The sequence below is a fragment of the Lissotriton vulgaris genome, chromosome 6 (genome assembly GCF_964263255.1).
Source record: "Lissotriton vulgaris chromosome 6, aLisVul1.2, whole genome shotgun sequence".
Taxonomy (NCBI): domain Eukaryota; kingdom Metazoa; phylum Chordata; class Amphibia; order Caudata; family Salamandridae; genus Lissotriton; species Lissotriton vulgaris.
This window is the reverse complement of record NC_141694.1, coordinates 932,239,396-932,258,295: the sequence shown is the minus strand read 5'-3', so window position 1 is coordinate 932,258,295 and position 18,900 is coordinate 932,239,396. Positions and strand designations below refer to the sequence as shown.

Below are 18,900 nucleotides of genomic sequence, written 5' to 3'. Positions count from 1 at the left end.
CTATTGTAATTGAGGTACTATGTCCCAACCTCCACCCTCCCGTTGGGAAAAAAAGATAACAAATTAGCATTAGTACAGGTAGGGAAAAGTTGCATGGACAAAAAAGTAGAACACATTTTTTGTGTTAATTCTGTTCTTATTTGAGCAGGTCTCGGGTCTTCGTCTTAACCTGGCGAAGTCCACCTTGGTCCCCTTACACCCCTCTCGGGCGTGATTCGACTGGCAGGCAGTGATTCCCCTCCGGAGGCAATCATTCAAGTATCTGGGTGTGTGGGTAACCCTCCTACCGGAGCTGGAATGGGCCCTCAACGTCGCCCCCCTGGTCGCACGGATGAAAACCGCCCTTTTCAAAATGATGATCCTTCCCTGCTTCCTTTACATTCTGCAGAACACCTCGGTCCAACTCTCGAGTGGCTGGTTTAGGGAACTGGATGGTTTGTTTAGGGAACTGGATGTTAGGACGCTCGAAATTGACCAGAGCGAGTCTTTGGGAATTATGCTATGTACTAGAGGCAATTTGCGCACTTCGCGCATTTTAATGAAATTTTACCGTTTTTTCTGCTAATAACAATTTTTGTTGTGCAGGTACCTCTGGGGTTGCGCGCTGGGCGTTTTCTGTGCTGCACTTACTCCCCTTCTTCACCACTCGGTCCTGCAGGAGATTCAAGTCCTGCCGGGACTCACAGTTGGCCGCCATCTTGGGTGAGGAGGCTCACTAGGCGAGCGGTCTAGCGCTCGGAGCCTCACACCAACCATCTGCCCTATAAAAGCCATAATATCTCGGCCCCCCAACTGTTAGGACGCTCGAAATTGACCAGAGCGAGTCTTTGGGAATTATGCTATGTACTAGAGGCAATTTGCGCACTTCGTGCATTTTAATGAAATTGTACCGTTTTTTCTGCTAATAACAATTTTTGTTGTGCAGGTACCTCTGGGGTTGCGCGCTGGGCGTTTTCTGCGCTGCACTTACTCCCCTTCTTCACCACTCGGTCCTGCAGGAGATTCAAGTCCTGCCGGGACTCACAGTTGGCCGCCATCTTGGGTGAGGAGGCTCACTAGGCGAGCGGTCTAGCGCTCGGAGCCTCACACCAACCATCTGCCCTATAAAATGGCGCCCCCTTACAGGGAGCGCAGCGGGCAAGCCGTCTGCGCGCCGAAGTCGCGCCAAAGTCCAGCCCGTCTGCGCCCGTCCGCGGCCGGACGGGCCCAGGGGCCAGGGACGCTGCCATTTTCACTTCCTACTTCCCCTCTGCTCTTATGAGTCTACAAGCTTCTGCATGCCCCCTATCTCCCGATACCTGGGCCAGGATTTCTTCCCTGGGGATCGCAGGTAACTCCCCCCCCTTCTGGGGCCGCCGTTACCTCTCATAGCACCTGCTCCTGTTGAGTCGCAGATCCGGGTATTATACCTTAACACTCGCTCTTTGGTCAGGCATCAAGCCGATATTCTTAACCTTCTCTTAACGGAGAGGCCAGACGTTCTCCTACTATCTGAGACCTGGCTCACCGACGACTCCCTTCCTGACATCCTCGCAGCATTACCCCCAGATTACTTCCTGTTGAACACCAACCGTCCTGGGGGCCGCTCCGGAGGAGGGGTGGCAGCGGCAATACGCAAGAATCTTAAGATTATCGCCTCCGCTTCCATGACCCTCCCTGAAGTGGATAACCTGTTCCTTCGTCTCGGGACCGAGGTCGGGGCAGTCACCCTTATGGTACTATACCGTCCTCCCCACCCCATGCCTTCATTCCCCTCATCTTTTATTGAACAGTTAACTAACTTGGCCACCTCCTTCCCCCGCACTGTCATTGTTGGTGACTTTAACTATTGGTTCCAGCATGAGGACGCCGGCCCCCATGCCTCCGAACTATTCGAGGCCCTCTCGAGCCTGAACTTCACTCAATTAGTCAGGTCCGCCACCCACTGTGGCGGCCACATTCTTGATCACATCTGGGTTCACGGGGTCAAGTCCTCCTGTCCGCTCATAACTCCTTGTGTATGGTCCGATCACTTTTTGATTGACACCACTTTCTTGGCCGTCGGCCAGATTAGGATCCCACTGCAGGAGGGCGGCACCGCCCGCAAGTGGAGAGCCGCCGATTCCTCTAAATTCTTATCTCACCTTGCCCTTACACGCCCCCTGCTCCCCAACGATTCAAGCACCAACGAGCTTCACGGGCATATCTCTGACTGGCTCACGACAGCCAGCGATATTTTTGCCCCTCCAACTAAGTTCCCCCGATCCCGACATCGCAACTCTCACAAATGGTTCACCCCCCATCTCAAGACCCTGCAATTGGAACTCCGCCGGTCAGAGCGCAGGTGGAGGAGAGACTATTGCTCGCCTAGCAGAGGCGTATACGTCACTGCGCGCAATAAGTACAAAACAGCCATCTCTGCAGCCAAAAAAGCTTACGCCTCAGAAAGAATCTTATCCACCCCTTGCAAGTCCAAAGAGATTTTTAAAGTTCTTAATGAATTCACTTCCGACCCCAGGACACTCCCGACTCAGTCCCTCCTCACAATAGGTTTATTTTTCTTTGCCAAGAATCTATCCAAGATTTCTCTTGGGTTCTAATAAGCTCTGTACCTTAGTTTAGAATGAAGGAGGTCTGGTATCTCTGTCTCGTGACTCGATTTCCCAACACCCTGCAAGGGGAGCTTGGAAACACTGGAGCTGGATTCTCAGCGAGAGAAAGGACAGCCTCTTGATCAGTGCGTCAGCTGGAGGGTTGGCTTCCTTCGGCACTTGCTGTAGCGAGCTGCATCGGGCAAGTAGATAGTCGAACTGCTCCGAACCACTGTGTCTTGCTAGAGCAAGTGAAAGCATATTTATACCTTGAAGGTGCCTAGTTTGACGTAAAGTCGGGCATAATAACGTCAGTAAAGAACCCCAAGGGAATAGTAGTTCTTTGTAAAGTACATGAGTTCTTGGACAAATCAATATTCAAGAGATGGGAGGTCTCTGACTGCTTAAATCGATTTTCCAAGAAATCGTTGTGACGTTCTGGTACGGGTGGAAGCAGCCGTGCCTGTATTTGGACTGCATGGGCTATGTCTAAATAAGGGAATGATTTCTATGCCTATATTAGGGCAATGTGAATTGTACCTATATAAGGCATGAATCGGGAAAATTCACTCTGATCCTAAAACGCCATACAACACTATGTGAGAGAATTATTGCATTTCAAATGCTTGTGTTTTTTTTAGTGATAAGACTTTTTTATTACAATACACAGCTTATTGCAAACACATGCAGAGCCTACTGCTAGTGCTTACTGTGCTGATAGAAAGTGTAAACTCTCCTTGCCCTCCACACCCTTGCCTTCGGATGCGTCTGTACATCGTTTTCCTCACCCATGCCTTATTCACAGCCTTTCCTTACAAATTGAAGAGCTGTAACTGAGTTTTACAAATGTATTTGTGAAAGTTACGTGTGTTTCTGTGTTTATTTGTTGTTGAGAAAGCAGCTTGGTTTTCTATTTGATTTCTTATTTACGTGTGAAGAGTTTCTTTGTTTTCAATAGGGCGTGCAAATCACTTAAATTCTACATGCAAACACCTCTCCCTATGCCAGTCACAGCAATGATAGAGCTCTTTATGGCTATGCTAATTCTCTGGTTAGTCGAGGATGGCTGTCTCCTTTTTTTAACACAGTTACAGACTATTTAACCCTTTCTCGCCACTTGATACTCCTTGACTCTAATTTGGTATTGTTTGGGTGGAAAAACAGTGTTACTGCAGATGGCTTAAAAGGTAAAATTTGTATTTTTAAGCCGTTAGGCTTCTTTAGCATGTAAGCTGATTGTAAGGCTCTTACACCTTTGTGTTCTTCTGAAGCAAGAAAGGTCCAACAAGAAGTTTGTAGTGACGAACAATTGATTACTTCATATTAACCCCTTCACTGCTGCGGCTATTCTGCCGCAGTGCTAAGGGGGTGGGGGGGCCGCGCGGCGCCCCCGTGCTCGTGACGGAACCGCTCTGTCACAGCACGCGGGTGAGCTGTGCTTGTGACGGAACGGTTCTGTCACGGCCCCGCCCGCGCTACAGAACGTTAGCGCAGGCGCGGTGAGAGGGCCGTGACGGAATTGTTCCATCACCAGCACAGCCCACCCGAAGCTCGTGACGGAACGGTTCCGTCACGAGCATGGGAGGGGTTAAAGAGAAAGTTTGCATAGCTGTAAAGATTGCTCTCCCCGCCATGACCTGTGTATGTGTATTTTTTGGGTACGTAACATTATGTGGACTGCTGTAAATCGCTGGTTCTGAAGCTTCCCACCGGAACTAAAACCTACTCCCTAAGCTGCTAAGTTACTGGTTGGCGACAGCAAGCCACATTTGCTGTTCTTTATTGTTACTCAATAGAGAAAGAATTACTGGGTGATTGTTGCCAAGATGTAAAGGATCAAACCAAAACGTTGTGTTTCCTTGCAAAATAAAAAAAAAGTGAATTCTAGACACATCCAAAACAACATTTATGATGGTATAGAAAGTTGTGGCAATTTTTTGTGCGACCCATTATGTGCTAGGACACTTTTCAATGACATATAGACCAAAATGCTTACACTTTATGCATGAACCAAATGTAATCTGCATATATAAAATTACAGTGTTAGACATGTCTAATAAGATCTCCCTTATCTAACAAATGAACTGTTCTCTGCCATTTGCTGGGTTTCACACTTTCTCTTTTCATAGTGCAAAGTAAGAGAGCAGCTTAGCTGTGATGCCAGATTACCATAAAAGGCGGAAAATGCATTTTAAGTATGTGGGGAGTGCTCCAAATGCTAAATTTATTTTACTTTGAAAATTAAACACTGCATGGTGCATTGCAATTGTGTAAAGGCCTTTTTCACTACGTTCACCTTTCTGTTAAGCTTGTGATTGTATATCATAGAAAAAAGGCACTTCTTTGCATAGATACACAGTTTTTTATGAGCAGAGATGCCTTATTTGCCAGTCATGTACGCTAGGCCACTGCATGCAACTGCACTCCAACAACACCAACAGAAGCATAACACCACCTCCGCATCACTCAGCCAATGTGCAGCACCACCTCAGAACCAGCGCAGACCACCTCCGCACTAGCACACCACCTCAACACCAGCTCTGCACCAGTACAACACCACCACAATATCTCAGCATCAGTGCAGCACCACCACCTCAGCCTGAACACAGCACCAGCACAGCATCCCTCCGTGCCACCACAGCATCACTCTGCACCACCTCAGCATTACCTGAGCATCACTCAACACCACCACCTCAGCACAACGCTACCTCCGCATCAGTGCGCCACCTCCTGGGCAGGCCCATCGCAGCCCCAACACAGCGTCAGCACTGTGCCACCTCATCCGCAACTCAGCCACAACGAATCACTAGCGCAGCATCACCTGAACATCACCAAAGCATCACTCGGCACCTCCTCAGCACCACTCTAGCATCACTCAGCACCACCCTAACTTCACTAACAACCTCCCCAGCACCTCCTCGGCATCACTCAGCACCAACTTAGCATCACAAGGCTCCACGTCAGTATCACTCGGCTACACCTCAGTATCACTCAGTACCACTTCAGCACCAGTGCAGCATCACCACAGCATCCGCATAGCATCAGTGCAGCACCAACTCTGGCCCACCACGGAATTAGCATAGCACCAATTCAGCCCCAGCGCAGCACTACTTCAGCAGCAACTCATCACCACTTCAGCATTAGCACAGCAGCACCAGTGCAGCACCAGCTCTGGATTACTAAGCACCACTTGAACACCAGCACAGCACCACCAAAGTATAACTCAGCACCACCTCAGCATCACTCAGCACCACCACAGTGTCCCTCAGCAGCACCTCAGCACCACTTGAGCACCACCTGAGCACCGCATCAGCACAGCACCATCTTAGCATCAGCACAGTACCAATTCCTCATCAGTGCACCACCACCAGTGCAGCACCAACTCCGCATCAGCGCAGCACTACCTCGGCTGCAGTGTAGCACTGTATCCACAGCACAGCACCATCTCAACATTAGCACAGCACAGCACCACCTCTACATCATTGCACCACCACCAGCGTAGCCCCCGTCAGCACCTGCGCAGGCCCACCTCAGCAGCAATTCTGAACCAACGTAGAATCACTTCAGCATCAGTGCTGCACCACCTCAGCACAGAACCAACTCAGCATCACTTAGCGCCACCTGAGCACCAGTCTAGCTCCACCACTTCAGCATGAGTCATCACCATAGCATCACACAGCAACTCAGTACCATCTAAGTATCATTCAGCATCCCCTGAGCATCACCTCCGAACTAGCACACCACCACTTCAGCATCGCTCCGCACCACCTCAGTCTGCCCTCGGAATCTGGCATCTGTTTATTCTCCCCTAGTGTCAGTCCACTGCTCCTATTGTAATTGAGGTACTATGTCCCAACCTCCACCCTCCCGTTGGGAAAAAAAGATAACAAATTAGCATTAGTACAGGTAGGGAAAAGTTGCATGGACAAAAAAGTAGAACACATTTTTTGTGTTAATTCTGTTCTTATTTGAGCAGGTCTCGGGTCTTCGTCTTAACCTGGCGAAGTCCACCTTGGTCCCCTTACACCCCTCTCGGGCGTGATTCGACTGGCAGGCAGTTATTCCCCTCCGGAGGCAATCATTCAAGTATCTGGGTGTGTGGGTAACCCTCCTACCGGAGCTGGAATGGGCCCTCAACGTCGCCCCCCTGGTCGCACGGATGAAAACCGCCCTTTTCAAAATGATGATCCTTCCCTGCTTCCTTTACATTCTGCAGAACACCTCGGTCCAACTCTCGAGTGGCTGGTTTAGGGAACTGGATGGTTTGTTTAGGGAACTGGATGTTAGGACGCTCGAAATTGACCAGAGCGAGTCTTTGGGAATTATGCTATGTACTAGAGGCAATTTGCGCACTTCGCGCATTTTAATGAAATTTTACCGTTTTTTCTGCTAATAACAATTTTTGTTGTGCAGGTACCTCTGGGGTTGCGCGCTGGGCGTTTTCTGTGCTGCACTTACTCCCCTTCTTCACCACTCGGTCCTGCAGGAGATTCAAGTCCTGCCGGGACTCACAGTTGGCCGCCATCTTGGGTGAGGAGGCTCACTAGGCGAGCGGTCTAGCGCTCGGAGCCTCACACCAACCATCTGCCCTATAAAAGCCATAATATCTCGGCCCCCCAACTGTTAGGACGCTCGAAATTGACCAGAGCGAGTCTTTGGGAATTATGCTATGTACTAGAGGCAATTTGCGCACTTCGCGCATTTTAATGAAATTGTACCGTTTTTTCTGCTAATAACAATTTTTGTTGTGCAGGTACCTCTGGGGTTGCGCGCTGGGCGTTTTCTGCGCTGCACTTACTCCCCTTCTTCACCACTCGGTCCTGCAGGAGATTCAAGTCCTGCCGGGACTCACAGTTGGCCGCCATCTTGGGTGAGGAGGCTCACTAGGCGAGCGGTCTAGCGCTCGGAGCCTCACACCAACCATCTGCCCTATAAAATGGCGCCCCCTTACAGGGAGCGCAGCGGGCAAGCCGTCTGCGCGCCGAAGTCGCGCCAAAGTCCAGCCCGTCTGCGCCCGTCCGCGGCCGGACGGGCCCAGGGGCCAGGGACGCTGCCATTTTCACTTCCTACTTCCCCTCTGCTCTTATGAGTCTACAAGCTTCTGCATGCCCCCTATCTCCCGATACCTGGGCCAGGATTTCTTCCCTGGGGATCGCAGGTAACTCCCCCCCCCTTCTGGGGCCGCCGTTACCTCTCATAGCACCTGCTCCTGTTGAGTCGCAGATCCGGGTATTATACCTTAACACTCGCTCTTTGGTCAGGCATCAAGCCGATATTCTTAACCTTCTCTTAACGGAGAGGCCAGACGTTCTCCTACTATCTGAGACCTGGCTCACCGACGACTCCCTTCCTGACATCCTCGCAGCATTACCCCCAGATTACTTCCTGTTGAACACCAACCGTCCTGGGGGCCGCTCCGGAGGAGGGGTGGCAGCGGCAATACGCAAGAATCTTAAGATTATCGCCTCCGCTTCCATGACCCTCCCTGAAGTGGATAACCTGTTCCTTCGTCTCGGGACCGAGGTCGGGGCAGTCACCCTTATGGTACTATACCGTCCTCCCCACCCCATGCCTTCATTCCCCTCATCTTTTATTGAACAGTTAACTAACTTGGCCACCTCCTTCCCCCGCACTGTCATTGTTGGTGACTTTAACTATTGGTTCCAGCATGAGGACGCCGGCCCCCATGCCTCCGAACTATTCGAGGCCCTCTCGAGCCTGAACTTCACTCAATTAGTCAGGTCCGCCACCCACTGTGGCGGCCACATTCTTGATCACATCTGGGTTCACGGGGTCAAGTCCTCCTGTCCGCTCATAACTCCTTGTGTATGGTCCGATCACTTTTTGATTGACACCACTTTCTTGGCCGTCGGCCAGATTAGGATCCCACTGCAGGAGGGCGGCACCGCCCGCAAGTGGAGAGCCGCCGATTCCTCTAAATTCTTATCTCACCTTGCCCTTACACACCCCCTGCTCCCCAACGATTCAAGCACCAACGAGCTTCACGGGCATATCTCTGACTGGCTCACGACAGCCAGCGATATTTTTGCCCCTCCAACTAAGTTCCCCCGATCCCGACATCGCAACTCTCACAAATGGTTCACCCCCCATCTCAAGACCCTGCAATTGGAACTCCGCCGGTCAGAGCGCAGGTGGAGGAGAGACTATTGCTCGCCTAGCAGAGGCGTATACGTCACTGCGCGCAATAAGTACAAAACAGCCATCTCTGCAGCCAAAAAAGCTTACGCCTCAGAAAGAATCTTATCCACCCCTTGCAAGTCCAAAGAGATTTTTAAAGTTCTTAATGAATTCACTTCCGACCCCAGGACACTCCCGACTCAGGCCCCCACACAGGAATCTTGTAACGCGCTTAGCACTTTCTTCATTGAGAACATTTCTTTGATCAAAGACACCATCCCGGCTATTCCCCCTGGCGCTGGTTCTGTCTCTCCTTCCCACAATGCCCTCTCTTTCTCCCAGTTCCCTCCCTTAGATCCCACATCCTTGGCCACATTGGCTACCCGCACTAAGTCTGGATCTCCAGACGACTGCTATCCCCCCACCGTACTACGAGACATCTGCCATTCTCTACCCGATTGCATCCTTCCCCTGCTGAATTCCTCTCTCTCGTCCGGTACAGTGCCCAGCTCCTTCAAGGAGGCCGTTTTGGTGCCTCTTCTGAAGAAGCCTGGTGCTGACCCCGCTGTTCCGGCGAATTACCGCCCTATCTCCCTCTTGCCCTTCTTTTCCAAAATCCTGGAAGCCCACGCCACCGCCTGTCTCTCACAGTTCATCGAGAGCTCCAACTTCCTCGAGGGCAACCAGGCCGGCTTTAGACCCGGCCACTCTACGGAGACTGTGATCTTGGCCGTGCTGGACGCCTTGAGAGACGGCGCTGACAAGGGTACCCCCCAGGCCTTGGTATTATTAGACCTGTCAGCCGCCTTCGACACGGTGGACCACAACATCCTCCTCCACCGTGTTGAGCAGGCTGGCATCCAGGGCCTGGCGCTGGCATAGGTCAAATCCTTCCTGACCGGGAGGTCTCAGACCCTCAGCCTGGGCACTTTCAGAGCTCCTAGGGAGCACTCGCCCTGTGGGGTCCCCCAGGGCTCCTCTTTGTCCCCTCTTCTCTTTAATCTCTATCTTCGACCCCTTCTTTTTTCTCTGAGGCAGTGGGACGTCACCGTGTTTAATTACGCGGACGACCTGCAACTCATCTTTCCTCTCAACTCCCCCTCCGCTATCCCTAATTTCCAGGCAGCCATGTCCCACATCCTTCAGTGGATGTGTCAAAACCAGCTCAAACTGAACCCCGGAAAGACGGAGCTCCTTCTTCCTGGCAGGAGCTCTACCTACTGGGGTCCGCACTTCTGGCCGGCAGACCTTGCCCCCCCCCACCCCCGTGGCCTCGGTAAAGAGTCTCGGGGTCACTATTGACTCCGGCCTTTCTCTCGGGACCCAAGTGGGGACGGTGGTCTCCTCCTGCATGTTCCAGCTGCGCAGGATCAGGAAGGTGGCCTATCTCCTCACTCCTGAAGCCCTTCTGCAAGTCATCATGGCCCTTGTCCTCTCCCGCTTAGATTTTTCGAACTCTATTTACCATGGTCTGCCTAAAACATCTCTTTCCAGACTGCAATCTGTTCAGAATCAAGCGGCGAGACTGGTCCTTGGGATCCCGAAGTGGCAATCCGCCAAACCCCTTCTTTCCAAACTGCATTGGCTCCCTGTCATTTCGAGGGCAGCCTTTAAGATCGGCTGCCTTACCTTTAAATCTATATCTGGCTCCTGCCCCGTCTTTCTGAAATCTCTCATCAAGCCCTATTGTCCTTCACGGAACCTGAGATCTTCCCGCCTTCACTTCCTGTCTATCCCCCCTATTAAACTCTGCAGATCTGGAGGCCGGCGATTTGCATTCCTGGCCCCAAAACTTTGGAATTCCTTTCCCCTCTCTCTCAAAACCTCTAATTCTCTCATTCTTTTCCGTAAAACCCTAAAAACATGGCTTTTCCCTCAATCCAGCTAAGTCCCCCTGGTCTTTCTGTTTCCAACCAGCGCCAGGAAACCCATGGTGTCAGCGCACTTTACAAATTCCCCTTACAATACAATACAATACACACTCACCCGGTTCCTGTGGGGAGGTGGGCGACCACGACTGTCCCTATCCCACTGCCGAATCCCCCTCTTTGACGGCGGAATGGGGGTCACTAACCTCCATCTCTACTACTTGGCCACGAGGCTCATCGTGCTCCATGATTGGTTTGCGGGCGGCTGGTCAGACCCAGCATACCGGGTGGAGCTCAGTACCTTAGACTTATCGCAGATCCAGCGCTTCCTCTATGGCTCCCCAGTGCCACAAACCCTGCCCCCAATCACCAGGACAGTACTCATGGCCTGGCGCGCTGCCCTTCGTCTAGAGAGATGGGACCGTAGGCTGACGAGACAAACGCCCTTATGGTACAGCGCCTGGTTGAGGGAGGTCTCGTTCCTGGAGGGTTTCCGTAGTTGGGACCTGGTGGGGATCTCACTACTTGGGGACGTGTGGGTAGGGGATCATATGCTCTCCTTTTCTGACCTACAACACAGGCATGCCCTCCTCCAATCACAATTTTACAAATATTTGCAAGTCCATCTCGCCCTTCACATACACCTCCTGTCGCCCACCTCCCTCCCGGAATTTAGCCCTCTGGAGGCCCGGGTAATGATGGGGAACCTGGGGAGGGAAGGTGTGTCCCGTATATACCAAACCCTTGTCAATAATGGTCCTGCATCCCTCGATCGGCTTAAGGAACGATGGGAGGGGTGGGTGGGCCCTTTGGATGATGTGGACTGGCGAGACGCCCTTATGGCACCCAAAACCCTGACTACATCCTCGAAGCTACGTCTGGTTCAGCTTTATTACCGTCATACGGCATACCTCACCCCGGCGCGTCTCCTCCGAGCCAGCATGAGAGCCTCTTCGGCCTGTGTGCGCTGTGCTGGTACTCCAGCCGATTTCTACCACATGGTATGGCTATGCCCAGCCCTGGAGCCGTTCTGGAGGGGGGTGGAGCTCGAGCTCACACGGGCCAGAGACAGAGACACTTGCTGCTGGGGGTGTTCGACGGCCTAGATGGCTCTAGAGCCGATAAGCTTTTCCTGGGGACTGCGGTGGCGGTGGCAAAGCGGGATATAGTGGCTTGCTGGTCCCAGGCTGAGGCACCGGCGCTGCGGAAGTGGAGGAGGGGCGTGGATTGGTGCCGGGTGCAGGAGGAGTCTCTCTTCGAGGCTCGGGGTTGCCCAGAATTGTTCAGCAAAGTGTGGGGTAAATGGTTCGGCTTGCTACCGCCTTAAGGGCCCTATTCTACTGTTTCATTGTGCCCTGTGGTAGCCATTGTACTCTCTCAGAAGGGGCTACTGATGTTTGTGTTGTTGTCAGGGAGGAAGTTTTTTTTTTAACTGTGTTGTGTGATTCGATACCAATGAACTTGTTTTGTCTCAGAAATTTCAATAAAAATTTGATTATCAAAAAAAAATTCTGTTCTTATTACGGTCATTTAGTTGTACATAAAGTTTTCTTGGTTATATATAGGGTGACAAAAATGGTTATTACACTTTTTTATTATAACTTTCCAACATGCTGCCCAACATTCACATTGCTCTACAACACAGCTTAAAGACATTAACAAAGCCAATAGCTGTGTTTAAACACTTATAAGGTCCCAAAAGCAAGACCTATTGGCTTGCCAATGCTTGTTCTTATTGCTGACATGTGTTTCTGTGACACAATAAACTGTGCAGCTGACCACCTGTGTAAACAGGACTGTGCTTCAATCTTTGTTTAGTATTAAAATGCAAATATATTGTCTTTTGTTCCTCTTAGGCATCACAAGGCACACATGACTGGTTTATGGATCAGATGACATCAAACTCATTGCCAATGCACTGAAAAAAGCTGCTTCTAAAAATGTATTCATTGCAGCTTTTAAGAAGAAAATATGGAAGGTTACAAGTACTGATTACACATCTTTCATACCAAGAGAAACTACCTGTCAAGACCTTACATACCTCCTGCTGCTTACTGAACAGGAAAAAGAAAAATAATGGCTACGAAACTGTCAACCCAGAAAAATATGCTGATTTGTTGCGATCTGTCACGTCTTCCAAAGTCAGCTCACAGACGCCTGAGACCTTGTATGAGGAGGACACATTTTTATTTGGTAAGGTGCTTAAATCACAGCCACCGGTCACTGATCTAGACCTCAGGACTGCGCAAAACTGGATTCCGTTGACAAACCCAGACAAGAGAATCATGTCAACTGAGAGAACTGACCCAAGGATCCCCCTAAAAATCAGTTTACCCTCCAGAAGTGAGGTGCCTTCCAAGATCCCCAGTGTGACCAGAGTTCTTCAGCAGACCATGCCAATGGAGCAGGCATTTTATTTGGAGCGATGGAAACAGAAAATGATAATTGAACTTGGAGAGGAAGGTTTTATAGAATACACTGCTGGTAAGACTTCTGTCACAGAACTTCAGCTTAATGACCGCACTATTTGAAGCCAAGGAGTGGGGGACTATATATGCTTGCAAATTAATATGGCCTGTTTGTGGCTATATATACATACAAAAAAGTTTGATACAATCAAACGTTCTCGAGAATAAGAATTATTAAAAAATGCACACTGGGCTAGTGCTATATCATTTTGAACTCTAGTTCTAGTTCAACATTTTTGCTTTTGGTTTCTACTCCTAAAAAAACTCAAATGTTGATCTACAGTGAGAAATATGTTATTTAGTAACGTTGTTGAGGGAATGGGTGGATGTCTTTACCCATCTGTGTACTGGACTTCCAAGACACTCATCAATGACAATGCATGGTATCTAAGACATTGTTCTTATGCCTGTAAACTATGTAATTATATAAATGTATTTTGTACCCACATGCGTATATTTTAGATGTAGCCCAGCCACTTCATTTTAATATCTGAAAAGTCCTTTGAGGAGTTAAGCATTTTATTGTATAAAATGATAGCAGTCATAACAATATAAAACAAGATTGTTGGGACGTAAAACTCCTCTGCATAGTAATGGACATGCACCCCGTCCTGAGTGCCCCAACTGTACTGATGTATGGATCCCTAATGCTGATTTTGTTGTCATAGGCAAGCATGGATCATGTGTGTGCACCATGACGTAGATCTGTCTCATGGATTGCTGTCTTGTTTTACCCGGAGGAGCACCCAAAGCTTTACCTTCATGGTGGTGTAAGGCTACTGCCTGCACCAGGAATTAAGCAGCACAAAGTCAGGGGTGGCAGCATACTCTGTAGTGATCAGTAGTGATGGTGCGGGATTACCAGCTCAGTTTACCATACTCACCTGGGACCATATACATTCACACTTTGAACTGGTAATCCTACTTGACTTCCTACCTATCAGAATTTTATTCTCTTTAGGACTTATACCTGTACACCATGACTTACCAAATCCTTGTCACCTGTGCTCCCAAGTCCTAAGGATCAAGGGAGTTAGAATAATAGGTAGAGAATAACAATTACCTTCGTGAAATAACGGGAAAGTTTAAACACTTTAGCTATGCAATATGTTGTGAATCAAGTTCCAAACAAGAGCGGTCAACAACTTTTCAAATAGAAAAATATTGATCAAAGCATCTTTAGAGAATCTACAAGATTACTTTTAAACATTGGTACCTGGGAAGGGTGAGAGAGGGAACCGGTACAAGGACATACCCCACAGATTATATTTACCTAGAATGGTGCAAGGACCCACCCTGGCCATGGGCTGGGACAAGGAAAGGCTCCTGACTAATCGGGTGCCGACAGGACAGGTGCAGGTCAGGACAGGCAACCTTAGCTAAGTGCAACACCAGCGTCACACCCCTCTCTGCAGCTAACACTCAGACCCGACTGGGTCGATCGATTCTTCTCCCTCAGTAAAACCCCGATTCTTCTGACAGAGTGGTCGACCAGCCCTCTGCTCTCGATTCTCCTTCAGCATATGTTGGGTCAGTGACAGGTCTGTGACAAGTCGGACAATCTAACTAACTGAACCTACCTTAGTTATACCATTTTGCAGGGTATGTACTACCCCCGTGTTGCAAATTCTTGTATTCCCTTCATTTGATTGGTCAGAAAGTAGAGGAGAGGTCATCACACCATACCAGTATGAGATCATTTCCATTCAATAAAGTTGATCAATGTTCCCTCCCATATTTTACTTTCCCATGGATTTTATTCCACCCAGCAATATTATTTCATTTAATATACAGTGTTTAACAAATTTGCAAGTTGTCTTCCTTTTTTCAGGTCATGGGGTGAGTTTCCCAGGCGCATTGCGAGTAAGACGGTCTTTGGCAAGGGTTGATTGCCACCGCTCGAGGTCTCTCAGTGCTCCCAGCACATGCGCAGAGGGATTTCAATATGGCGATTCAAGTCACCCGTCAGGCCCAAATACAAGCTATTATAAAGTCAGAGAAAGACATATTAGAATACAAAAATAAATTAATGCACTGTATACCACTTATTTCTACTCTAGCCCCATTAGTTTAATTTAACTATAGCATTAATAGTTAAGCAGGAAATACAAGGTTTAGTTCGAGCAGGAGCATGTGCATTAGTATGTGAGACATGAAGCGGCCATCTTTAACACCTTAGCTGCGGCGCAATTCCCTCCCCAGTGCTGCGCTGTCCATTCGAACTAGTGCTGAATGAACGTCCAATGGACGTGCGCAGCACTGGGAAGGTAGTGCTGCCGTCGGCCAACGCACCGACGCAGCACTTAAGGGGTTAATACTAGTGTGCAGCTGCAAGAATTCCGAGCCAAAAACAGAGGTAGTGGTACAAAAGGGGGTGGTGATGGACGGAGCATCTGAATCAATCAAACACTCACACCCAGTCAACAGATCTGGGTTTGATCCATCACCGTTCTTTAGCCCACTCTGCCAACCCAGTTCAGACATGGCTATATGCAAATCAGTCTGACCCTGTGCCTCATGGGAACAGTCCAGCCCGAACTGCCAAGCCATGTCTTCCCTGGACCGGAAACAAACTTCCGAGGACCGGTTTCTGGCATTCCAGCCGTCTTCAGCCCGGCTTCCTTGAATTCAGTGGTATGGCACACCATGTAGATGTGGCAGACGCATGCGTAGAAAGATTCCCACGTTTTTGGCGACCATATTAAGACTCTCGGTTTACTGTTACTAAAAGTACATTGTAACGCTTCCCCTGGATAATAGAAATGTTGTGTGGTGCGGTTTTAGTACTCACAAAACATGTTGGTTAATAAGTTACATGTTATTACGAGAGGATTGAATCCGAGCAAGTTTCTTTAAGTATGAAACCTTGCTCCATCAATCCCCCCCTTTGATAGTATTCTATACCATCACTAATTACGGAACCAGATACCAACTTTAGCAATTTCTCAATTCAATTTCTTCTATTACTTTAGAATTGCTTCTTTATTTATTCTTTTGAAAACCTCTCATTCTTTTATAAATATCCCCTTTCATCTCTTCAAGCTGGATTTCATCATATTTTCTTTTCTTTCTTTTCTCGTTTACTGCATACCACTTTCTGTTTCTGCAGCATTTGCACTAAATCATTATCATTAAAATCAGTAGGGCTATTCCCATTATTGGCATCAGTATTCGACCTATAATACTTTTTCCTACATTAGAAAACCAACTACCTACAGAGACCATCAGTTAGTCTCTTCCATGCACTATCAACCTCCAGTGGTTTTAATTCCTCTTCCAAATGTGTAATATTTCTGACACACCTTCCAATTTCGACACTTTTGTCAGATATGTAAGTGCAACAATGTTGCGCCTTCAACATTCTACAGACTTTGCCCTCTTTTGCCAATAATTTATCAAGAGCAAGTCTATTTTGCAAAACCATAGATCTTTTCGCAACGAATTCAGTATTGATCAGTAAGAATCGTCCAGCAGTGTCAGTCGATAAGCGATCCACCACTGTAGACAATTTACAAATTCTTTGTGTATTCAGAATTACTCCCACAGAAGGTATCAATGCACTAAATATATCACCTACAATTTCTGAAAAATTAGCTCTTTTATTTTGTGTTAGTCCATTATTCTCTTCATTGCTTTCAGTGATTCTTTTTACATGGTATACCTTCAAAAATCTATTCCGAAATAGCAACTCCCATACCAATGATCCGGCAGCTTAACATAAGCTTTGTTCCCACAAATATAATAGATTCCAGGAACTACTGTATCAGTTCCCCCTTTTAGTCCCCAACCCCCCCAATTATCAACAAATTGTGTTCACATTGACTGGAACCAATGAAAATATTATTATACTCTGTATTTAACCTATGTAGACAGATTTTCCTTTTCTTTGCAAAGTCCAGAGACATAGCCGCATGAGTCTTGCCAGTTGCAATAAATTCCTCCCTTTCAGCCCATTTGGGTATATTGGGTTTTGGTTTAGTAGCCTTCTTATGGAAATCCTGTCTCCTTTTCTCTGCTAAAGTTAAAAATATTTCCTCTTCTTCATGTAACCTACACGTTAAATCAGGGGTCTCCAAACCGGTCCTGGAGGGCCGGATCCATGCCAGATTTTTTGGATATCTCCATTGAGATACATGTAGTAATTTTAAAAAACTGGCATGGATCCGGCCCTCAAGGATCGGTTTGGAGACCCCTGCGTTAAATTGTCTTTGTATGCTTCTGCTATGTCTATTGTTTTCATTGTTAGGAAAAATTTACCCATAAACTGTGAGTCTTTACTACTAAGGACAGGGTTCATCTTTCTATGTATAGGATTTTCAGAAAAAATCACATCGATGTTAGAATAATAATATTGTAACTTTCCAGTTCTGTAAAACAATCTAGCTAGTATACTACATGAAATACCATATGTCAATGGTAAATGGTGATATGTCACTCCTACCACTTCTGATGTGGGTAACTTCATACACAGCAGCAGTCACTAACTTCCATTGTTTCTACATAATGCACAAAAAAATTAGCAAATACATTTGAATCCGTCTCATTTTTATTTATACTGTGATGTAATTCTATCTCATCTGGTGCTTCTAATTCTACTATGTTTTGCTTAATATTAGCTAACTTTCCATGTGCACTAGTGTCATTCTGTCTACTCACACTCATTAAGTAAGGTATAGCTATTGTCAGTCCTAACCATGCTGTGATTAGTATCAGTATACTACATATGCATATTCCACAACCTGTCTTCATACAGATTCTTTTCGGTTTTCCAGCAGCTCTATTATCAGCCATTTTTGACTAAGGAGACTTAACCCCTTTTTGTAACTTTTACACAGAATCTAACCTGTGAAGTTACTTTTCAAGTTGGTCTCACTTCATCAATTTGATCAGCAATAAATTCTTCATTACTTTCATCACTGATTTCCAAATTCTCAAAATCCTCGAGAATTATATATGTCTATTCAGGACCTTTGAATTTATTATTCAGTCTTTTTAATCGTGGACTTCTCCTTCTGGTTTTCTCTGTGGATGGCCCAGATTGACTTGTTACTTCGTCTACTTGGTCAGGCTCTTCATTTATTGTTTTAAGACTATATTTCAGTCGTTTGATAAACCCAAGCCAAGTATCACCTTTTCTGAGTCTTTTAGCTGGCACTGTGCTTTTATTTTCCTCAACTTGTGGCACACTTCGATTTTTGTCATCTTCTGAATTCCTCTCTATCTGACCTTGTCCAGGGCTTATTATTTTTGCAGTTTCTACCTGGATGGGTTCTTCTACACTAATCCGAACCTGTTCATGAGTTTGCTGGATTTGTTTTTGTCTTTGGCTTTGTTCTCCTTCTTCTTCCTGAACCTTTTTTTCTATACCTGTCTGGTCCTGCTCAGGTCTTTCTTTTTCTTGATTGTCTTATGCCTGAGCGTTGGCTCTAATACCTATCTGTCTCTCCTCGGCCTCAAGAGTTCTGGTGGCGCTTTTGTCAGGTTGAGTATATTGCTCTTTCCTTATCTGGTCCTCCTATTAGTTTTGATATCTGTAATCTGAGTGTGTTCTTCTATTCCTGACTCATCCTCACTATCATTCTGTCTGTCTAAATATGTTTGACTTCTTGTTCTAACAATTATTTCAGGTATGTCGACTATGGGAATCCACTCATCCTGACTGGTGCTAGGTTGTTCCTCATCAGCTACTTCAGGATTGATTTCGTAGGACCCCTCAGCTGTGCAACTGTCAGCTTCTGCTTTGCAAGGTTCTGTCACTCTTTTAATGTGAGTGACGTTAATCCAGTTTGGCAACCCGCCACACTGTACAGCTGTGGTGATAACTAATATTACTTGATGTGGTTTTCCCCACCTTGG

General features: G+C 47.5%; 1 protein-coding gene across 2 annotated transcripts in view; it reads left to right on the top strand.

Annotated features, from left to right (window-relative positions):
- The window catches only part of MGME1 (mitochondrial genome maintenance exonuclease 1), a 192,631-nt gene that overhangs the window by 63,003 nt on the left and 110,728 nt on the right, over nt 1–18,900 (top strand). For both annotated transcript variants that reach the window (XR_015296639.1, XM_086926919.1), the window contains exon 2: nt 12,433–13,060. Coding sequence is in view for 1 of the 2 variants with exons in the window: in XM_086926919.1 (XP_086783045.1) it covers nt 12,517–13,060 (544 nt within the window). In the remaining variant the exon portion in view is untranslated. The remainder of the gene's footprint in view (nt 1–12,432; nt 13,061–18,900) is intronic.